We start from the raw sequence: 25,114 nt of genomic DNA, 5'->3' as shown, positions 1-25,114 counted from the left end.
TATCTAGAGCAATTTGTATATATTTTTGTTTTACTGTCTGATAAAAGAACTTATCCCTATTTGTAACTCTTATTTTTTTTGGAGTAAAGTTAAACTCACACTTCAGTTATTGAATCCATTACTTTAAAGTGATATATTCCATGGCATTCATTTATTCAAAATGTATGCAATCTAATTAAAAAAGAACTTAAGTTGACAAAGGTAAAGTTATAATGTTGATCTGATGTATGTATTTACTGATGAATTTTCTGTGCAATATATTTTATGGTAACATAACAATAGAAAACAGAACAAGAGCTAAGAGCTCCTATGGCTTGAGATCTAGGAAAATTTGAAGAATCAATAAATTGATTTAACAGGAAAATCAGAGGCTTAATGACAGTCAGGATTTAAAATAAAAGTTCTGAGACACAAGGTCCTTCTAAATATCAAAATGCATTAAGATCTGATCACCAACTCATAAATTAAAAATACATCATTTTTTCTAATTTTTCCTCACCCTTCAGCCCCCCAGATGGTCAAATCAGGGAAAACAACTTTATGAAGTCAATTTGTACAGGTCCCTGACATGCCTGCCAATTTTCATCGTCCTAGCATGTCCAGAAGCACCAAACTCGCCAAAGCACCGAACCCCCTAGCTCCCCCATTGAGAACAGATACAGTATAGTTACACAAATCATGTATCTACATTATTTGCTTATTCTACCCACCAAGTTTCATCCCCATCTCTCCCCTCTTAAGCGTTTTCCAAGATAAACTAACAGTTCTTTGACACAAGGTCCTTCTAAATGTCAAATTGCATTAAGATCTGATCACCCATTCATAAGTTTAAAATACCTCATTTTTCAGTTTTCCTCTCTCTCTAGCCCCCCAGATAGTCAAATCTGGGAAACAACTATTATCAAGTCAATTTATGAAGGTTCCTGACACCCCTACCAATTTTCATCATCCTAGCATGTCCAGAAGCACAAAACTTGACAAAGCACTGGAAATCCCCCCCCACTCCCCCAAAGAGAGCAGATCTAGTCAAATTATGTCAATCATGTATCAAGAACTTCTGCTTATTCTTCCCATTAAGTTTCATCTCAATCTCTCTACTCTAAGAATTTTTCAAGATTTCTGTCCCCCCTCCAACCCCCTATGTCCACAGATCTGATTCAAATTAGAAATGGAGCATCTGAGACATAAGATCTTTCTATATATCAAGTTTCATAAAGATCCAATCACCCATTTGTAAGATGAAGATACCTCAATTTTCTAAGGTTTCCAGTTTCCCCCTCCAACTCCCCCCAATGTCACCAGATCTGGTCAGGATTTAAAATAAAAGCTCTTAAGCACAGGATCCTTTTAAATATCAAATTTCATTAAGATCTGATCACCTGTTGGTAAGTTATAAATGTCTTTTTTCAAATAACCCCCCCCTCAACTCCCCCAAAGAGAGCCAATCTGGTCTGGTTATGTCAATCATGTATCTAGGACATGTGCTTATTCTTCCCACCAAGTATCATCACAATCTATCCACTCTAAGCATTTTCCAAGATTTCTGGTTTCCTCCTCCAACTCCCCCCAATATCACCAAATCTGGTCAGGATTTAAAATAAGAGCTCTGAGACACAAGGTCCTTCTAAAGATCAAATTTCATTAGGATCTAATCACCTGCTTGTAAGAAAAAAATACCTGATTTTTTCTAATTTTTCCAAATTTCCAAATTAACCCCCCCCCCAACTCCCCCAAATGACACTGGGTCCAGTTGGGATTTGAAATAAGAGATCTGAGTTATAAGCTCCTTCTAAATATCAAATTTTGTTAAGATCAAATCGCTCCTTTGTAAGTTAAAAATACCTCATTTTTTCTAATTTTTCAGAATTAAGCCTCCCCCAAAGAGAGCAGAACTGTTCTGGTTATGTCAATCATGTATTTAGGACTTGTGATTATTTTGCCCACCAAGTTTCATCCTGATCCCTCCACTCTATGCGTTTTCCAAGATTTTAGGTTTTCCCCCTTGAACTCCCCTCAATGTCGCCAGATCCAGTTGGGATTTAAAATAAGAGCTCTAAGACATAATATCCTTCTAAATATCAAATTTCATTACAATCCAATCACCCATTTGTAAGTTAAAAATACTGTATTTTTCTAATTTTTCTGAATTAACTGCTTCTTTGACAAGTTTGAAGAGTTCTTCAAGTTTTAACAAGTTCTTCCTCATCTGAATCATTGTTTGCTTCATCATTCTGACTGCTCTAATGTTCCACTGATAACTGTGCCTTCTTTTACCTCCTGTAAATTGTTTAAGTGATTGTAGTTTTACACCATCTAATCCTGTCTCTCAACTACCTAGTAGTGTTCATTATAACGTTTCTTTGTCTGATGCTGACCTGTATTTTGCTTCTATTTCTAGCATTTCTCTTTCATTAACTTGCTCGCCTACTGTTTCTTCATTGTCATTTCACAGCATTGTATCTAACAATGTTCCTCCTGTTTCCTCTTGGATTGCTACCTTTCAAGGAACAAAGGTTTTCAATTCTGTTGTTGATACCCTCCCTAATAAATTTTCAGAATGTTGCTTTTGTATGGTAATGACAGAGGTGGATAATGCAGCAATTTCAGAAGTTGCAGCTAAAAACACCTTGTCAGCCTTATCACCTGATGAAATCCAAATCAATGGTTATCAAGTCTTTTCTAACCTGAATTCCCCACTTTGTCACAGAGGAGTGTGATTATATGTAAGAGATGGACTAAAGGTGAATCTTGATTCATTTTAATTCTCTTAGTATTGACGGAATTGAGTGTATTTGGTTAAAACTTCACTATCATACAATCTCAATTGTTGTTGGTGTTGTTCATAGAAGCCCCAGTGCCCCCGTGTGTTTTGCACTCTGAATCTAATTTTTCTGCTATGTTATCACATTTAGTGTCTAATTTTGCAAGTTATGATCTTGTCCTTCTAGGGGACTCTAACCTTCCTGAAATCCAATGGATTGATGTATCTGGTTTTTTCACTACAGATTCTCCTTTCTTATCTGCCCTCTCTGATAATTCCCTCAGTCAAACAATTTCACTACCAACTCACTTCAGGGAAGGGTAAGTTTCCAACACTCTTGATTTGGTTATTCTCACTAATCCTGACCTTCTTATTAATGTAATAACCACACCCATTGGTAATAGTGACCATATTGTAATTATTTCAGAGTTATGTTTGCCCACTTAACAACCCTCTTCCAAGCAGCAAGAATTTGTCAATTACAAACTAGTCTCCAAAAGCCTTGCCAATGTCAATTAGGAATAGCTTATCACCAATGATATTGAAGAAAGTTGGCCTAATGTGAGAGCTGTAATTTTGCATGCTGAAAAGTCATGCACAAGAATTTTTTGGGCAGCCAACCATATCAAGCAGTTGAAGAGAAATTTTGAGGAAGAATTGACAGAGAATGTTAAGGATAATCCCAAATCTTTCTGGCATTATGCCTTTCAAAAATATTGTAGCAGACACACTGTCCCTGATATCCTATACAATGGTCAACCAGTTGCTGACCCTGAGCTGGAAGTTGAAATTTTCAACCAACAATTTGCTGTTTTTCCTCCAATTCCAGTGCTATTTTTCCCCCACCTCTAATATATGATGTATCATATACTATGGAACCAATTCTGATTAATGATTTAATAGTTCTAAAGGAACTTATGTCACTCAAATTGAATTAATTGGCTGGGCCAGACTGCATTCATCCTCATATCCTCCATGAATGTTGAACAGTCTTGTGTCAACCTCTTTCCTTATTGTTCAAGTCATTATTAAATCTTTCCAAACTACCTCTGGATTGGAAAACAACCCATATCATTCCAATATTTAAGAAAGGTAGAAAGGGCCTTGCTGAAAACTACCAACCTATCAGCATGACATCAGCAGTTGTTAAGATTCTTGAAAGAATAATCAATTCTTCAGTTATTAGCCATCTTGAAGCAAATAATCCCTTCCACAGCTCACAGCATGACTTTTGTTGTGGAAGATCTGTTGATACCAGTCTCTTTGAAGCACATGACCATATCACTAAGTTACTTGATGCAGGAGTGCCTACTGACATGATTCTTCTTTGCTTTTCTAAAGCTTCTGACAAAGTTTGTCACAAGCAACTTGCAAGTAAATGATGTGCTGTCAAACTTGAAGAGAAGTCCCTACTCTGGATCCTTGATTTTATTTATATGCAATCTCAATGTGTTCAGTTATCTGATGACTCTGGCAGCTGTATCCTTTCCTTGTCAAAGCATGTTTTGGGTGGAGGTCCTTGGGGTAGGGTTTTGGGTCCTACACTTTCATATCTTCATTAATGATGCTCCTTCCACTATCAACAGTAAACTAATGCTCTATGCTGATGACCAGAAGCTCATTGGACCAGCCTTGTCCTGTGAAGATTATACCCCTCTACAAAATATCTTGGACTGCTTGATCAAAAGGCAGAGGCTTGGCTTCTTAAAGTTAATGTTGTCAAGTGCCATTTCATTCACCTTGGCAAAATGAACTCTTGTTGATCTTTTTGTCCCTCAGGTCCACTTTCCTCTGTAAATGCTGAGCAAGATCTTGGAATCACTATTGATAATGAACTAAATTTCAGCACTCATGCTAAGAAGTCTGCTGCTGGTACTAATTCATCCATGGTGCTGATTCAGTGTACTCTGTCCACTTGTTTCTATAAAGTCATCTGTCATCTGTATAAGGGACTTGTGCATCTTAAGCTTGAAGTTTGAATGTCTCTAGCCTTCCTTTATTTAAAAAGAACATAAAAGTGTTGGAAGATGCAAGAATAGTAAAGCTGAAACTACCAACCCTTGTATACTGTATACTATACCTTGTATAGGAGAAACAGAGGTGATGTCATTTTAACCTATAAGTTAATGAGGGCTAAAACATTCCCAGTGTTGGTCCTAACTCAAAAACTAGAGGTCATCAATTGAAATTTGTTAAGCAGCCTAGCCTATCCAGAGTCCATGCTCAATTATTTTCTTCAAGAATCATCAGGACTTGGAATAAACTCCCCGAAAAAAAATGTTACTGCTGAATCTGTGAACATCTTTAAACAAAGATTGGATGCTGAGTGCTCCTTCAGAGATTGTAAACTCAACTGGGAAGTTATGGATAAGCACAGTTCACCTGATCACTAAACAATCCTGAATTCAACTCAAATTGTCAACTCTGGAGCTCTACAAGGAGAAATTGTTATATTGCTCCAAGCCGCAATTTAAGATAATCTTTGTTTCCTTCAATTGAGCAAAATATAGTTCTACAATTTCAGATGATCCTGGTCTGCAGTGTAGTTCCTATGCAATTTTTGTCAGACAAATGACTGAGAGGGTAGATAAGAAAGAAAGATAGAAAGAGAGATAGATAATCAACAACAGAATTGAGAAACTTTGTTCCTTTAGAGGTAGCAATCCAAGAGGATACAGGAGGAACATTGTTAGATACCATGCTGTGAAATGACAATGAAGAAACAGTAGGTGAGCAAGTTAATGCAAAAGAAACACAGGAAATAGAAGCAAAATAAAGGTCAGCATCAGACAAAGAAAGATAATGAACACTACTAGGCAGTTGAGAGACAGGATTAGATGGTGTAAAACTACAATTGCTTAAACAATTTACAGGGGGTAAAAGGAGGCACAGTTATCAGTGGAACATTAGAGCAGTAAGAATGATGAAGCAAACAATGATTCAGATGAGGAAGAACTCAAGCTGGCTTTAGTCTCAGGGGATTGTAACTGTATCAACACAAATATGTTTGCCTTTTTTTATTTAGTTCACGATTTTTTTTTATACTTCCAATAATAATAAAAAAAAATTAAAATTCTATATCTTGATGCATTGAGTAGTTTAGCTCCTTTTCTATCATTTTTGTGGAAGGACTGCAATGGGTTATTTTTGATCAGTTTTTATGGCACTTGGTATTTACCAAGTGACATATAGTGATTGCAAATTCTGTTGGTCTGTCTATCTGTCCAATTTTTGCTAGTTCAGGCACTGCCAGGTGAGCTAGGACGATGAAAATTAGTAGGTGTATCAGGTACTAGACCAGATTAATTTAGAAATAGTGGTTCCCTGATTCAACCATCTGGGGGAGGAGTGGGGGGGGGGCAGTTAATTCAGAAAAAATTAGAAAAATGAGGTATTTTTAACTTACAAATGGGTGATTGGATCTTAATGAAATTTGATATTTAGAAGGATATCGTGTCTAAGAGCTCTTATTTTAAATCCCAACCGGATCCGGTGACATTGGGGGAGTTGGAGGGGGGAAACCTAAAATCTTGGAAAACGCATAGAGTGGAGGGATCAGGATGAATGTTGGTGGGAAAAATAAGCACAAGCCCTAGATAAGTGATTGACATAACCCCAACGGTTCTGCTCTCTTTGGGGGGGGGATTAATTCTAAAAAAAACAGAAAAAAATAGGTATTTTTAACTTACAAAGGAGAGATTTGACCTTAATGAAATTTGATATTTAGAAGGACCTTGTAACTCAGATCTCTTATTTTAAATCCCAACTGGTTCCAGTGTCATTGGGGGAGTTGGGGGGGGGGGAAATCTTGGAAAACGCTTTAGAGTGGAGAGATCAGGATGAAACTTGTTGGGAAGAATAAGCACAAGTCCTAGATACGTAATTGACGCGACTGGACCAGATCCACTCGCTTTGGGGGAGTTGGGGGGGAGGGTAATTTGGTAATTTTGAATCATTTGAAAAAATGAGGTATTTTGTACTTACAAACAGGTGATTAGATCCTAATGCAATTTGATATTTAGAAGTACCTCGTATCTCAGACCTCTTATGATAAATCCTGACTGGATCCAGTGACATTTGGGGAGTTGGAGGACGAAACCGGAAATCTTGGAAAATGCTTAGAGTGGAAAGATTGTGATGATACTTGGCGGGAAGAATAAGTACAGGTCCTATATACATGATTGACATAACCAGACAGGATTGGCTCTCTTTTGGGGAGTTTAGGGGGGGGATTATTTGGAAAATTTTGAAAAAATGAGGTATTTGTAACTTACCAACAGGTGATCAGATCTTAATGGAATTTGATATTTAGAAGGATCCTGTGCTTAAGAGCTTTTATTTTAAATCCCGACCAGATCCAGTGACATTGGGGGGAGTTGGAGGAAGAAACTGGAAATCTAGGAAAATGTGATAATTGAGGTGTCTTTATCTTACAAATAGGTGATTGTATCTTAATGAAATTTTATATATAGAAAGATCTGATGTCTCAGATGCTCCATTTCCAATTTGAATCAGACCAAATTGATTTCTTGACTTTATGTGTATCTAAGCTGCTCCTGTTCCTAAAATCATGACATCTGCTGTTCAAAGGCTTGCCAAGGGATTAGTTACCTTAGTCGGCTGTAGTGTGAATTATGTAAGGTTGAAGGATATTGAAGACCAAATTGATTTCTTGACTTTATGTGCGTCTAAGCTGTTCCTGAGATATTGCTGATGCAACAAGAATTCAGTTTGCCAAAGTGAATGATATGGTACTTGGGAATCATGATATGTGCTGTTCAAAGGCTTGGCAAAGGATTGGTTACCTTAGTAGGCTGAAGCATGTATTATGTAAGCTTGAAGGATATTGAAGACCAAATTGATTTCTTGACTTTTCGTGTATCTAAGCTGTTCCTTTATCGCTCTAAGCTTTTCCTGAGATATTGCTGATGCAACAAGAATTCATTTTGTCAAATTGAATGATATGGCACTTGGGAATCATGACATCTGCTGTTCAAAGGCTTGGCAAAGGATTGGTTACCTTAGTAGGCTGAAGCAAGTATTATGTAAGCTTGAAGGCTGCTTCTCAGTAAATTTATATTCCATCTATCATTTACTTGCTTTAAGAGGATTTTAGCTTGTTACTATAGCTTGCCATTACATTGGCACACACAAGCACTAGTCGTAATGGAAGGACATGAGATAATTATTTCAAAACTGAGAGATTATAAATGCAGGAAATGAGTCTTTCTTAGCCATAATTCTTTCTTCCATAAAATCACAAAATACAAGCTTCTTTAGAAATCATCCTTGCAGTTGTACTACGTTTTTGAACCTCTTAGGAAGTTATGGATTCTCTAGATTAGCCTTAGGTCCAGGTAACTACTTTTTCAGACCTTCCTTAATCCGCCAACCGTTGATGATTTCTTCAGAAATTCAGAACTAACTTGCTACAATTCAATTTGCACCTTGTCATATTTGAATAAGATTTACTAACTTCAACAGACTATTAGATATTTCGAAGTGTAGCGGCCTCTCAAACCAGCCAAAAGTTTATTTTAGCAAGAATCTGATTGTGTAAATTTTTCTATACGGTCTTTGAGACTCAAACCCTGAACAAAAAAAATAAATGCAACCTTCTTAGTTTCTAGCTAAGGTGCATCTAATATATCACACAAATAATTTGCATGGAGAATGGATAGCTCTCATAAGTAAGTATATGTTGCATGATTAAAAGCCTTAGCGATAGGAAAATCTATCAATTGCAGTATACCAGTGTAATATTTAAAAGAGATATGCTACCAGAACCCAGGAATCTGTTTTTGATCTCATACCTTCCTCCCCTAATTATTGTTTTACAGAGTCGACTTTTTTTTGTGGCAGAAAAAACAATATACTTAACACAGGAGGGAGGCTAAAAATCAAAATTTACTCTTAAACAGACTTTATAATATGTTAAATCTTCGAAGAAAAACGAAAAGAAATGGGACTGTAAAGCAAAATAATCTTTGCTGATAACTGTCTATCAAAGTACCCCCCCCCTTTTTTTCAAATTTCAGAGCAGATACGAAAAATAGAATGCTACTTTGATTATTTACCTGAAAAAGCATGGTAGCACTCTTGTCTTTGCCCTCTTCTAAAGAAAACACTTTAATACGAATATTTTTACATTATAATATACAGAAAAATCATATTGCACTGATTCTATGGTTTGTTTCCACTTTAATTCACATTTTTTTTTATTTATGTTTTAATTGAAAGTATGTAGTTATTCAGTTTTAATCTTTTGTGTGTTCCTGTGTTTGAAATATTTTTGATGTGTGTCATCTATTTCTTTGTTAACAAAAATTTGCAAATATCAGCTTCAAAGATTGTTGTATTTAAAAAAAAAATTCTGATGATTTATTCATTTAGGCAGTATAAACACCATTAGTGTGGGTTTTTATTTAAGAAAGGCTTTTTTGATGATACATTTGGTTAGACAGTATAAAGTATAAGTGCTGGCTTTTTTTTTTTAAAATTTAATTTGTTATTTCTGAAATTATCTGCCAAAGTCAAAAGGATACAGTGCTTGTTTAATATTCATAATGGTTCAAATGAAAGTGCATGCAGAAGATGTAGCAATTATATTTAAAATGAACAAAATATAGGTTAAACTAGAAGCAACCCAGAAAATCCATGTAACAAATTTTTGCATATTATAAAACGAGAATGTTGTTATTATAATGTTTCATATTTCAAAGGGAGAAAGTAACAGTACCACCAGAAGTTCTAATAAGGAACTGGTTCCTGCTTTATTAGTCTATCTTTGCAAATTTCTTACAGGAAAATATTCAACATCAGTATTTCCAAAAGCTGAAACAACTACATATGATCAGCCAACTAAAGAAAGAACAAGTCTCCCAGATTACAGATTTGTTTACCCTGAGTTCTTGCCAGATCCCAATCCAGAATTTAGAAATAAGCTAAGAGAAAAATTGGAGAGACTAGACATGCTTAGGAGAAGAGCAAAAATTAGTATTCCTGAATTTTATGTTGGTAAGAATATTCTGAATTCTATTTCTCTGGGCATGCTTAGAACATTGTATTTAAGTATGTTTGTACTCTAATATAGATGCCTGTTGTACTTAGCACAATATCTGCACATGCTTAGGGGATGATCAAACATTAGCGTCCGTGAATTTTATTTTGGTAACATTCCTAAATTTCTTTTCTATGCACATACTTTGAATATTGCATTTAAGTATATTTGTACTTAAGTCTTACGCTCTGTACTTATGAGAGGCATGGTTAGGAGACAAGATGAACCATTAGTACTCCTAAATTATCTGAAATTGCTTATCCAACGAGATAAGGTGGCGTTGTACCTCCTGTAGAAAATTTGTTACTATTTTTCAATTTATATTTGTACAAGCATATGGAGCCACATACAGGGCCCCCAAAAAAGGGAAGACGACAAGGTGGAAAAAACAAAAGGCCTAGTTCTCATGGCGGCCTGGGCAAGAATATATCATTTTTTTTGTCTTGTCAGATTCATAGGCTTGAATTTTCCAGACCCTCTTTTTGTTTTTTATTTCATTTTGTTTTTACCTGATAAACTAATAAGAATTTAATTAAAACTGCACATAACTAAACCAGACCCAGTCTAAGATTAGTTCTTGTCTCCCTAAATTGGTCACAGGATCTGTAAAATTCAACTGTCATTTTTTTGTTGATAAAGTACAACAATATTAGACCTTTTTTAATAATCCACACAGCTACTAATAATATCGAGCACGCAAGCAAGAGGAGGCACTTGGATTCCTTCCCTCCCTTCGAACCAAAATCTGATGATTCTTGTGCTTTTTTCTATTACTCCTTATATATTTCTATCTAATTAGTTATAATGAAAGTGCTGGGTTCTCATCTGAAAAACTTCTGCATACTTGTCTGCTCATGTATGCACACAGAGATCCTTCAATCCCCCTCTGGATATTAAGATTACTATTAGTTTTCTCCTTGGTTTCTATAATTTTTCTATTATGTTTACCCCTCCCTCCAAAAAGAAGTACTCTAAAATAAATAGTCTACTTACATATGTGTCTGTGACAGATAAGAGTTAAAATACATGTTTAGTAATCGCTGCATCCTCGAAACTTGACGCAGCAAAATGTTTTATGTTTCAAATATAATCTAGGAAATCGAACATCGACTTGTTATTGTACCAAATCTATGATGTCTTGAACTTCAGATGCGTAGCATAAAATACTTCTGGTTAAATGCCTTCTAATTCAATATCAGAAATATTTTATTTATATAAGCTGTCACAGTCAAGAATAAATTCCGACTGAATGGTGTTCGTACTTACACTTTAACAAATAAGAAAACACTGGATGACCATTCATAAAAAAATAACTCATAATATGACACAAATAAATCTGAAATGTTTTGTTTGTATGGAGGGTGGTCTGAATCATGGATTTACTTTTATCCTCATGAGTAATAGCAATATGCTTCTGTTTATCAGTACCGGTAGGAAATCAGCCAAATTTGCAAATCAGACTAAAGTGACGCTCTTGAAGGGACGGTGATTGAAAGGTATTACATTTCTTGTATTATATATTATGCGCATTACATATCATGCATACCATTTATGTATTACATATTATATACATAATATTACATGTTTGGTATAATATTAATTGGTATGTATCGTTTACTTTGATTTCTTTTACCTGGAGTCTGTCAGAAATCCTCTGTCTTGACATTTCTAATTGAATCAGCTTTTCAGCTTATTGAAAAAGGGGTATATGATCTATCTTCTTGGTGTTGGTAATTTGAGAATAGCAGTCCTGTAAATTATGACAATTTCTAAATATTCACTAGTATTTTTCTTTTTCATCAAATAAATCTTTGTATCGATCCAATAGACTAAAGCATTTTTAAACTCACTCCCCCCTCCATTTCATGCAATTAGGTTGGTACGCATCCAGAGAGCCTTTTGGCCATAGTGCCATCTAAAAATGTGGTGGACAATATCTTACATTCTATGCAACTCAGACGTTTCTTGCATTTTTTGTGTGCATAGTTTGACATGGATTTTAAAAGATTGTGGAGCCTTCGTTAGGTTAAAAGAACTGAATATAGATCGAAGATATTTTTTGCTATACGAAAACAGCATTGCCGCGATTGAGGTAGGAACTAAGGCTGGTATTTGGTTCGTTGTGGAGTCGGGAAATAACCATAAGAAAGGTTGTGTTCTATCCTTGGATTACTTTGATGTATTTTGTCCTGAGCAGCACAGCAAAAGCTATGGGAAAACTTGGTATCCAATCAGAAAGTTAGACTTTCCTCAACTTCAATTATGCAGCTAATTTGGGTGTCAAAGGTAAAATATAAGTAAAATGAATGAATTTTCGGAGGTTTTGAGTGTTCAGGATGTGCGAATAGGTTCAAAAGTTGTTGTTTGAAAGACTGGGTTGTTTAGACTAGGAATAAAAAAGGATGAAGAGGAGATTCTGGGTAACGAGAAAATCAGTGAAGGGGATAGCTTCACTTACCTGAGTAGCACTATCAGTAAACATAGTGAATATATATTGAAGGTGAAAAATTAGAATAGCCAAGGTGCAGGGTGTTTTTTGTTGTTGTTGTTTTTTTCGCAGCCGAAAAAAAATTGAAGAATAGGAAGACAAGTATCGTAACTGATATTAGAATATTGAAATCTAGGATGATAACAGTGGTCATATCTAAAGCGTGGGGATTTTGAAAAGCTGAAGAAGATATGCTGGATATTTTGTGAGAATTCTCAAGGATATTTTCAGGTACCTGTTGGATTAACCGTATAAAAGACAATAAACTGAATGAAGAATCTGGTTCGATGCCACATTCTGAGGGTTTAAAGACTGAAAAGCATAGATGATTAGATCATATTTTACATATGATGGGTGATTGATGCATATGATGAGGTTTAAATTATCACTCCAAATCAATAAACCCATACCCATGCTGCTATTTTCGGGCAATTTCTCTGAAATAGGGCAGTAAAAATCAACAGCATTTTTTTGCTTTCTTTTTTTATCTACATCTCTTTTGTTCTCGCTTCTTTGTGTTTCTGAAGAAACTTGCGTTTTGAGTAAAAAAGGGGGGGGGGAGTTTGAAGTTTTTTTTTTTTTTTTTTTTTTTTTTTTTTTTTTTTTGCAATGTGTTAATATTTGTGATTTGGTAAATTTTATCATATTTAGTTTACCTATTGTTGCTAAAAAGAGGGATATATTAACAGGATAAGCTTGTTTTGGTGTTACTTGGTTGTTTTACATTTGCTGTTTTTTTTTCATAGGCATGTATTTTGGGGGTGATACCTGACACGGGGATGCCATGGATATTCTCTGGTAGCCACAACACTTGGCTGGGTAGAGAATTTAAAGTGGCGAAATCCTATAGGCCAGTGTATTCTCCTTATGAGCCCTTGTGTTGGGTTGTTGCCTCTGAATTATTTGTCTTTATTATTTTTTCTATTGTTTGGTAAATGACGACTAATACTTATTGACGACATGACTGCGTGTCCATGGATTATTCTTTATGGTTGATTGTGTTTGGCTATGCTGTTTGACCTATGTGATTGTATGGATGAGTACGGTTAAGGCCTCATTCAAGTGCTGGTCTATATTAATCACTAATTTAGGAAAACAGTCTTCCTTTTCTCCTTCTGTCTCTTTTTTTTATGTGTTTGTGCTGTTGCATTGGTGATTTCTCTTTTCATGATATATATATATATATATATATATATATATATATATATATATATATATATATATATATATATATCTATATATATAAAAATAAGTTGTCTGTCTGTGGATGTGTGGATGGATGTGTGGATGGATGTGTCAGGTGACGTCATGTTTCGGCTGACGTCATGAAATTAGTTGCCGTCATTTTTGCTTTGAAGGTGACGTCATTCAAGTCATATAAGACATATGTTCGCCGTCATGTTTCGGCTGACGTCATGAAATTAGCTGCCATCATTTTTGCTTTGAAGGCATCATTTTTGCTTTGAAGGCGTGACGTCATTCAAGTTATATAAGACGGATGTTCGTGTAGAATTCTATTAATGCTTAAGTTTATAATGACTGATGAAGATGCTCAAAGAGTCTATGCCAGAAAACTTGCTGGTGATAGAGAAAGTCAGAAAAGAAAGCGTGCCGAGGAACTACCAGAGCAACGCGAAAGCAGACTTGCTGCTAAAAGAGAAAGTGAAAAAAGAAAGCATGCCGAGGAACTACCAGAGCAACGCAGAAGCAGACTTGCTGCTAAAAGAGAATGTGAAAAAAGAAAGCATGCCGAGGAACTACCAGAGCAACGCAGAAGCAGACTTGCTGCTAAAAGAGAATGTGAAAAAAGAAAGCATGCCGAGGAACTACCAGAGCAACGCGAAAGCAGACTTGCTGCTAAAAGAGAAAGTGAAAAAAGAAAGCATGCCGAGGAACTACCAGAGCAACGCAGAAGCAGACTTGCTGCTAAAAGAGAATGTGAAAAAAGAAAGCATGCCGAGGAACTACCAGAGCAACGCAGAAGCAGACTTGCTGCTAAAAGAGAATGTGAAAAAAGAAAGCATGCCGAGGAACTACCAGAGCAACGCGAAAGCAGACTTGCTGCTAAAAGAGAAAGTGAAAAAAGAAAGCATGCCGAGGAACTACCAGAGCAACGCAGAAGCAGACTTGCTGCTAAAACAGAATGTGAAAAAAGAAGGCGGGCCGAGGAATTACAAGAACAGCAAGAAATCAGGCTTGCTGCTGATAGAGAAAGTAAGAAAAGAAAGCGTGCCGAGGAATCAAAAGACCAGCAGGAAATCAGGCTTGCTGCTGATAGAGAAAGTAAGAAAAGAAAGCGTGCCGAGGAATCAGAGCAATCTGAAAGTTATCGCCTGGCATTCAGGTACAACCCAGTCGATGATTATAGCTTGAGTAGCTGTGTTCAAATCGGGACAATGTCCAAAATTTGTCCCTATTGCAAGGCCTTGAAATTCAATGGTGAAACAATGGGAATGTGTTGCGCCTCAGGAAAAGTTAAACTTCCTCTATTGGCTGCACCACCAGAGCCATTGAAGACTTTCCTTACTGGAACTACGTCAGAATCTAAGCGTTTTTTGTCAAAAATCAGACAATACAACTCATGTTTCCAAATGACGTCGTTTGGAGCCCAAATCGAACATCCAGATCAATTTATGTCTACTTTTAAAGTAAAAGGGCAAATTTATCATAAAGCAGGGTCCCTTCTACCATTATTAGGCGAGAATCATAAATTTTTACAATTGTACTTCATCAGTGATAGAAATTCTGAATTGAATGCACGTTGCGAAATTTCTCCCAACGTTGAAAGGACAATTGTTTCCCAATTGCAACATCTTTTCCACGAAAATAATAATTTAGTGCGTCTGTTCAAAACAGCCATCGATTTGATGCCTACTGATACTCATAAAATTGTTATTTCCGCTGACAAAACGCCTCCTGGCCAACATGTGCGTAGATACAATGCTCCGACTATCGACGAAGTGGCAATCGTTATGGTCGGTGATCAGTTTTTACCTCGAGATATTATTCTACATAAGCGAAACGCCCAGTTGTTAAGAATTGCTGAAACTCATCGATGCTACGATGCCCTACAATATCCTATCATTTTTTGGGATGGAGCCGACGGCTATCACTTTAATATTAAATTGATGAATCCAGCCACTAACAAAGAAATGAATAAGAAATGCAGTGCAATGCATTATTATTCCTATAGACTAATGATTCGGCAGGATGAAGAAAATTATATTTTAAAATGCCGTGAATTGTTTCACCAATTTGTCGTGGATATGTATGCAAAAATTGAATCAGAACGTTTGCTATATATCCGCCTGAATCAGACCAAGCTCCGCTCTGAACAATACATTCATTTGCGAGATGCAGTTATAAATGACGGTAATACCACAAACGTTGGAAGATTAACAATTTTACCTTCGTCATATGCTGGCAGTCCACGTCATATGCATGAATATGCTCAAGATGCTATTGCGTATGTTCGTCTCTATGGTCGTCCAGATTTATTTATTACATTTACATGTAATCAATCTTGGGACGAGATACTGCAGCTTTTACTTCAAGGACAATCGGCGGTTCATAGGCATGACATTACGGCACGTGTCTTCCGGCAAAAGTTGAAATCACTGATAAACTACCTTGTAAAACATGAAGTGTTTGGGTCAGTGCGATGCTGGATGTACTCAGTGGAATGGCAAAAACGAGGTTTGCCACACGCACATATACTAATCTGGCTACATAAAAAAATTACTTCAAACGAAATTGATGATGTGATTTCCGCTGAAATACCTGATAAAAATGTCGATAAGGGGTTACATGATATTATTGTAAAAAATATGATACATGGACCTTGCGGTGCACTGAACGAAAATTCACCATGCATGGCCAAAGGAAGGTGCACAAAGCAATATCCTCGACTTTTAGTACCCACAACAATTACTGGCAATGATGGTTACCCACAATATAGAAGAAGATCTACTGAAGATGGCGGTAAAACAGCAATAATAAAGAAGCGTAACGGTACCACCATCGAAGTAGATAACCAGTGGGTTGTTCCATATTCCCCTTTATTATCCAAAACATTTAATGCACATATAAACGTTGAATACTGTAACTCCGTAAAGGCAATAAAATATATATGTAAATACGTCAACAAAGGCAGTGACATGGCAGTTTTTGGCTTGCAGTCCGAAATCAAAGATTTCGATGAAATCGTAGAATATCAGGCTGGAAGATACATAAGCAGTAATGAAGCTGTTTGGCGAATTCTTTCATTTCCGATACATGAACGTAGTCCAGCTGTTGTTCACTTAGCGGTACATTTACAGAATGGTCAACGTGTTTATTTCACGGAAACCAACGTGCAACAAAGAGTCCTGAATCCACCGGATACAACATTAACAGCTTTTTTTTCGCTTTGCAAAAATGATTCTTTTGCGAAAAAACTGCTGTATACTGAAGTGCCTTCGTATTACACGTGGAATACTAAAAATAAAGTATTTGAACGTCGAAAACAGGGTAAGTCAGTCGACGGCCAACCTACCATCTTCAAAGATACCACGATAGGAAGACTCTACACCGTTCACCCCAATCAACATGAATGCTTCTTTCTACGCCTGCTTTTGGTGAATGTACCCGGTCCGACATCCTTTGAGTATTTGAGGACTGTAAATGGTACTATACATGACACTTACCGTAGTGCATGCCAAGCTCTGAATTTATTGGAGAATGACCAACACTGGGATAACTGCATCAATGACGCGTGCGAAACGTCAACCCCAAGTCAAATTCGTGCATTGTTTGGCATCATTTTAACAACTTGCTCTCCATCAGCTCCTACAGAGTTATGGGAAAAATATAAGTCAAAAATGTCCGAAGATATACTTCATCGAAAACAGTTAGAGACGTCAGACATGACTTTTGATTTTACACCAGAAATTTATAACTACACTTTAGTTGTTATAGAAGATATTTGCATAAGTATGGCAAACAAACCTCTTCAGGGTTTGGGAATGCCTTCACCTAACCGTATCGCTGCTGTTTCGACATGTGTAGAATTGGATCGTGAACAAAGTTACAGTACGAGTGATCTATTGTCGTATGTACAAAATAACATTTCCAAGTTAACGTCGGAACAAAAAGACATTTATGATACGATAATGCATTGTGTCGATAACAACGTTGGAGAAATTTTCTTTTTGGATGCGCCAGGAGGTACTGGTAAAACGTTTGTGATAAAACTGATTCTGGCATCAATTCGATCTAAAAATGATATAGCGTTGGCAATTGCGTCGTCCGGAATAGCCGCAACATTGCTGCCTGGTGGAAGAACTGCTCATTCCGCTTTGAAATTGCCTCTGAACTTGCATTCTACAGAAACTCCCACGTGCAATATTTCCAAATCATCTGGGATGGGTAAAGTATTGCAGCAATGCAAACTTATTATTTGGGATGAGTGCACAATGGCACACAAAAAATCGCTCGAGGCTCTGGATCAATGCTTGAAAGATTTAAGAGGGAATTCGAAACCCTTTGGCAGCACATTAATATTGCTTGCAGGAGATTTCAGGCAAACATTACCTATAATACCTAGATCAACTCCTGCAGACGAAATGAATGCTTGCCTGAAAAATTCTAATTTATGGGCACACGTAAAAACATTAAAATTAACTACAAATATGCGTGTCCGATTGCAAAACGATGACTCTGGTCAAACATTTTCAGATCAATTGCTAGCAATGGGAAACGGAAAGCTCCCAGTAGACTCAATTTCAGGACGTATACAACTACCTGCTGATTTCTGTAATTTAGTGACGTCCAAAAATGAATTGATTGAAAATATATTTCCGAATATTCTAAAAAATTATAAAAATAATAAATGGCTAAGTGAAAGAGCGATTCTCGCACCCAAGAATATAGACGTCCACGAAATCAACAATATTGTTTTGACCAAGATTCAAGACCAGGCAGTCCTTTACAAGTCAGTCGACACAGTTTTGGAACCAAATGAAGCGGTTAATTATCCATCTGAATTTTTAAATTCCATAGATCTTTCAGGGTTTCCACCACACGTGCTACAACTAAAAATAGGCGTACCAATAATATTGTTACGTAACATAAACCCACCAAAGCTTTGCAATGGCACTCGACTTGCCGTAAAAAAAACAATGGAAAACCTAATAGAGGCCACAATCCTGACAGGGCCTTTTGAGGGTGAGGCTGTTCTTATTCCTCGCATTCCCATGATTCCAACAGATCTGCCTTTTCAATTTAAAAGATTGCAATTCCCAATTCGATTAGCATTTGCAATCACCATTAACAAAGCTCAAGGTCAATCATTAGAAAAATGTGGTATTGATCTTAATACTGATTGTTTTTCCCATGGACAATTGTACGTTGCATGTTCGAGGGTCGGTAAACCTGACAATCTATTTATATGCAGCGAGAATTGGACAGCGAAGAATGTTGTATATTCTCAAGTTTTACGAAGTTAGTTGTATTTCGGAACAGACTGTTGTATATTCACAAGTTTTACGTAGTTAATTTGTATTGTATCTATCTATCTATCTATCTATATAAAAACGAGTTGTGTGTATGCATGTTTGTTTGTTTGTAAAAAGAACGTTTGCATATGACGTCATTATTAGTACATACGGCTTTGTATATGGACAGACAATGGGAAAGCCAAGAATGTTGTATATTCGCAATTTTTACGTAGTTTGAAACACATATATAAATCTATCTATATTCACAGGTGGGACACAGGGACACAACTACAATGGCGCGTAACTAATATGGCGCGTAACGACTTACGCGCGCGGGGGGGCTTGGGGGGGGCGCGAAGCGCCCCCACCAACTAGGTGTTGGGGTGGCGCGAAGCGCCACCCCAACAGCTAGTATATATATATATATATATATATATATATACATATTTATGATCTTTTTATTTAGGTAGTATACTGGCAATTACTGTGGCAGATCCTAATTCACCATCAAAGAACAACCGATTTGTTGGAATTTGTATTGACAGAATTGGTTGTGGACTAAGAGCCAGCTGTATTTTAAGGAATATAGTCGACGGTCATGGTAAGCTTGATCCTTTACATCGCATTGGTTTCTTCAATTATGGTGGTGATCATCTATTTTTATTTCCAGAATGGAGAGGGAATGCATTCTTAACACTAGTTTGGAAATGTTAATGTTTGTTGTTGCATGTAGGCTATACACAGCAGGGGTGCATATATTTAGGAAGACATTTGGTCCTAAAATTATTTTTTGAGGCATCCAATTTCTCTTGGGAAAATATTCAAATATCCTTCGTGTAAAATTTAATGGTGCCTGTATGGAGGCTGTACAATATAAATAATATCTACAGGAAACACCAAATCTAATTTTGTATTGTGTAGGACTTATGAATTGGCATTGTATGTATAATCTAAGAAATTTGAGAATAGTAAGAGACGTACCTCAAAGAATCAGTAGCTAAGTCCAATCTGTGCCATGGTTTGTTCTTAACTAGGTTTCAGCCATCTTTAGAGCCATGATACCGATGAAATTTGCATAGTCCCTATTTATGATTAATAATTACTATAGGCTTGATTTCGTTCTTTACTGTAAATTTTAAAAAGAAACTTGTTTTAGTTACCTCCTAGATAAAATAATGAAGATAATATAAATGAAGCATAGGGTTCAGCTCCTTTTGGCTTGAATTCGCTCTTTACTATAACCAGTGCTCCGACAACTTCGAAGTTAGTACTGGCTTTTAGTTACTATTGGCTATAAAGAGTTTTTTTTAACATAAACATCATCAATCAGATGTTTTAATAAATCTTATATAGTCTAGTAGTTAGGATAGATGGCTCTCACCCAGTTTTCCCGGGTTTGATTCTCGGTATCGGAGATTTTTACCTGTGATGATGTCTTAAGGAAAAGTTATAACTCTACCTATCCTATATACAAAAATTTAGTATATTGATTTTAAATATAACTGTACAAGCCTACACTATAGTTAGGTTGCATATACAAGTTAGTATAAGCAAGAGTTCCCTCTTTATTATAATTATCAACATAAAGTCTAAGAAAAACTTCTATTAAAAACTACTACAATAGATCCTCTTGACTGACATCGATCCTTTATGTAAATTAACTGAAAACTATTTTTTTTTATTTCAGTTACTATAGGCTAAAGTTAGTCGCTTCATGTATGTTCTTTTCAAAATAACTATACCGATCTTTTATATAGCCGTACATGCCTATACTATAGCTAAATTGTCTATATAAGTTAGTATAGGCGAGAGTTCGTTCTTAATTATATACAAATAGAAGTTGGAATAGTAGGACACAATCCTCAGTAGGGCACCATACCCAAGATAAGCAACTTTTCAAAAGATGCTAGTATTATCTTAACTTATAGTTACTATTTGCCGTGGTTTGTTCTTTGCTAGATTTCAGCTATATCCGATGAAACTTTACAGTCTCCATTTATAATGAACCAGATCAATCCATTATCTATTGCTTATATTATTTTGTTGAAAGATAAACGCGTATAAATATTGCATTCACGTATTACGTCATATATGCTTACAACCTACATCATTCATCAAGCTTGTAATTGAAGATGCAGTTTTTTCTAAAAAGTAACACTATTTTAAAAACTATTTGGTTTTTGATTCCAAAAGGCGCTAGATATAGCAATTTCCTTTAAAATGAGCCATTAAACAGCTCTCTTATGGTTTTCCAGTGCCCAGCCAGCAGAGGGGAAAAAAGATACCGTCGATGCCGAATATCGTAGTTCAAGCCACTTTTCTTGTTTTTTAAGCCAACATATTTTCTTTGTTGTTCAGACCAAGAGGCTGTAAGTTTCCCATATAGGAGTTTCGGACAAGGCGGTTCTAATAGTGTACTTTGTGTTTCGATCTGACATCATTTTTAGGAGTTATGGGTTATTGTATTTCTTAGCATGGGACGTGATTACTAGCATGGGGCTCTTACTAGGTTGCTAGCTACCGCTGCAACCCGGATCAATTGCATTGTTGTCTTCCTGAACTATTTTTCATTCGTACCTCAAGTGTATTAAAAATTGTTTGTATGTGAATGACTCATTAGCTTTCGTTATTTTATTGATTATAATGCATGCCAGCCTTTACTATTACGTTTTCCATGATAGAATGTTCTCTACAGAGATTTAAATTTAATATTAGTCGTGTTTTACTGAAAGTCTAAGTAGGAACACAGCTTGCTCTATCCACATTAATTAAGGAACTGCAATTTTGAAATGTCTTCTTCAAGAGGTTATTTCATCTAAGCTATCTGCTAATTTTTTCAAACTAACGTTTGGCAGTTGTATAAAAATTAGGGATCATCTGCTAAGTAGGATCCTGACCATCCTGTATTGTAGGCTAGATGAAAGGGTAACAGAAACCAATAAAAAAGGGTAATATCTCAGACCTATTGAGAGATTTACCTATAGCTTTCCTAGATTTTCACTGATAGGAGTTCGCTGCTCTGTCATAAATTGCAAATTTTCTGTCGGCACATGTTCCAGATAGAGAAAGGGAGAGGGTTTAACTTTCCAACAGTGTGGGTTAGACTCTAACTAAACAAATTTTTGAAGAAGGTATGTACGCATATGGGAAGAGATCCATGTGAGTAACCTTCGGAGTCTTGCGATGTATTTCATCCTACTGTATATTTGCCGTAAAGTTTGTCTTTGTTTTTCTCTAGTAAGCAACCCCGTAATATGAGACTTATCTTCTTTTTTTTATTACTAATAAAGTTGTTCTGTTCGTATGTCTTTTATTCCTCCTCCCCCCCTCTCCCAGTAGAAGAATCAAGTCTACATACTGGTTGGGAAGCATGAAAATGGAATCTTGACAGTTCTGAATACACAACTAAGAATTTTAAGATGCGAATCCATCAATCTTTTTTTTTTTTGTATTTAAACCATTTAACAGTTTTATGACACTTGGTATTAACCAAGTGACATATAGCAATCGCCAATTTTTTCGGTCTGTCGGTCCCGGTTTTGCTACTTAGGCACTTCCAGGCAAGCTAGATGATGAAATTTGGCAGGCGTATCAGGGACGGGACCAGCTTAAATTAGAAATAGTCGTTTTCCCAATTTGACCATCTAGGGGGGAGGGAGTGGGGGGCCGGTTAATTCGGAAAAAATAGAAAAATTGAAGTATTTTTAACTTACGAACTGTTGATCACATCTTAATGAAATTTGATGTTTGGAAGGATATCGTGTCTCAGAGCTGTTATTTTAAATCCCGACCGGATCTGGTGACATTGGGGGGGGGGGTATATGGGAGGGGGAAACCTAAAATCTTGGAAAACACTTAGAGTGGAGGGATCGGGATGAAACTTGGTGGGAAAATAAGCACAAGTCCTAGATACATGATTGACATAACCGGAACGGATCCGCTCTCTTTGGGGTGGTTGAGGGGGGGGGTGATTCTGAAAAATAAAAAAAAAATGAGGTATTTTTAACTTACGAACGGGTGATCGGATCTCAGTGAAATTTGATATTTAGAAGGATATAGTGTCTTAGAGCTCTTATTTTAAATCCCGACCAGATGTTAGTGACATTGGGGGGGGGGAGGGGGGAAACCTAAAACTTGGAAAAAACTTAGAGTGGAGGGATCTTGGTGGGAATATTAAGCACAAGTTCTAGATACATGATTGACATAACCGGAATGGATCCGCTCTCTTTGGGGTAGTTGGGGGGGGGGGGGGGTAATTCTGAAAAATTTGAAAAAATGAGGTATTTTTAACTTATGAACGGATGATCGGATCTGAATGAAATTTGATATTTAGAAGGATATCGTGTCTCAGAGCTCTTATTTTAAACCCGACCGGATCTGGTGACATTGGGGGGGGGAGTTGGGAGGGGGAAACCTAAAACTTGGAAAACACTTAGAGTGGAGGGATCGGGATGAAACTTGGTGGGAAAAATAAGCACAAGTCCTAGATACATGATTGACATAACCGGAACGGATCCGCTCTCTTTGGGGTAGTTGGGGGAGGGGTTAATTCTGAAAAATTAGAAAAAATGAGGTATTTTTAACTTACGAACGGGTGATCGGATCTCAATGAAATTTGATATTTAGAAGGATATCGTGTTTCAAAGCTCTTATTTTAAATCCTGATCGGATCTGGTGACATTGGGGGAAGTTTGGGGTGGGGAACCTAAAATCATGGAAAACGCTTAGATTGGAGATATCGGGATGAAACTTGGTGGGAAAAATAAGAGCAGAAGTCTTACATACGTGATTTACATAATTAGAACGGATCCGCTCTATTGGGGGGGGGGGGGGCTAATTCTGAAAAATAAGAAAAAATGACGTGTTTTTAACTTACGAAGGAGTAATTGGATCTTCATGAAACTTCATATTTAGAAGGACCTCGTAACTCATATCTCTTATTTTAAATTTCAACCGGATCAAGCCTAATTGGGGGGGGGGCAGTTGGGGGGACCGGAAATCTTAGAAAATATTTAAAGCGGTGAGATCAGGATAAAACTGGATAGGAAGAATAGAAACCTGTCTAAGATACGTGACTGACATAACCGGACCGAATCTGCTCTCTTTGGTCGAGTTGGGGGAGGGGGTAGTTTTGAAAATTGAGGTATTTGTAACTTACGAAAGGGTGACCAGATCTTAATGAAATTTGATATTTAGAAGGATCTTGTGCTTTAAAGTTATAATTTTAAATTCCTACCAGATCCTGTGACATTGGGGGGAGTTGGAGGGGGAAACCGGAATTCTTGGAAAACGTGAAAATTGGGGTATTTTTATCTTACGAATAGATGATCGGATATTAATGAAAAATTGATTTTTAGAAGGAACTCATGCCTCAGATCTCCTATTTCAAATCCCAACCAGGTCTTTAACATTGGGGGAGTTGGAGGGGGAAATCTTGGAAAAACACTTGGAGTGGAGGAATCGGGATGAAGCTTGGTGGATAGAATAAACAAATGTCCTTGATAAGTGATTGACAGAATCGTACCGGATTCGCTCTCTTTGGGGGAGTTGGAGGGAGGGGCTCAGTGATTTGGCGAGTTTGGTGCTTCTGGACGTGCTAGGACGATTAAAATTGGTAGGCGTGTCAAGGAGCTGCACAATTTGACTTGATAAAGTCGTTTTCCCAGATTCGACCATCTGGGGGGCTAAAGGGAGAGGAAAAATTAGAAAAAATTAGGTATTTATAACTTACGAGCGGGTAATCGGATCTTGATGAATTTTGATATTTAGAAGGACATCGTGACTCAGAGCTCTTATTTTAAATCCTGACCGGCATTAAGCATCTTATTTTCCTTTTTAAATCAATCTATTGATTCATAGAATTTTGTTAGAGCTAGTACCATATGATCTCTTGGCCCTTAGCTCTTCTCGCCTCGTCACAAGTGTCATATGAGTTCTTAGCTCTTGTTATTGTTCTTATAGGTGTTGAAATCAAATACGAACTATATAATCCGCTACTAAAACGTATCGAAGTCCTAAGGCTTGAGAAAAGGCTCGACAGTACGTTGTATTATTTAAGGGATGCACTTCCACAATATTCTACCTTTTCTTTTGATATGGAACCAGAACCAAGGATAGAGGGGGCAACTATTCCTATCAACCCGCTACAGGTTAGTACTCGTGTTATTGTAATGCATCTGTATATTTTCTTTTATATTATTTCTTAATCTCTTTCTTCCTCTCTCTCTCACTCTCTCTATCTCTCTGGTTCTCTCTCTTTGTTCTTCCTCTCTTACTTAAATATATCTTCTAGAAAACGGCTATTTATTACAGATGGTTTTGGTCAGAGA

The 25,114-nt window shown here is 36.6% G+C and overlaps 1 protein-coding gene across 1 annotated transcript in view; it reads left to right on the top strand.

Annotated features, from left to right (window-relative positions):
- LOC136026300 (large ribosomal subunit protein bL19m-like) overlaps window positions 1–25,114 on the top strand; it is a 40,575-nt gene that overhangs the window by 606 nt on the left and 14,855 nt on the right. The window contains exons 2-4 of the mRNA XM_065702716.1: window positions 9,566–9,778; window positions 19,252–19,386; window positions 24,747–24,934. Coding sequence (XP_065558788.1) covers window positions 9,566–9,778; window positions 19,252–19,386; window positions 24,747–24,934 — 536 coding nt within the window. The remainder of the gene's footprint in view (window positions 1–9,565; window positions 9,779–19,251; window positions 19,387–24,746; window positions 24,935–25,114) is intronic.

This window comes from Artemia franciscana, chromosome 4 (assembly GCF_032884065.1).
Source record: "Artemia franciscana chromosome 4, ASM3288406v1, whole genome shotgun sequence".
NCBI lineage: Eukaryota > Metazoa > Arthropoda > Branchiopoda > Anostraca > Artemiidae > Artemia > Artemia franciscana.
The sequence above is the reverse complement of the archived record's forward strand: the minus strand, read 5'-3'. Positions and strand labels throughout refer to the sequence as shown.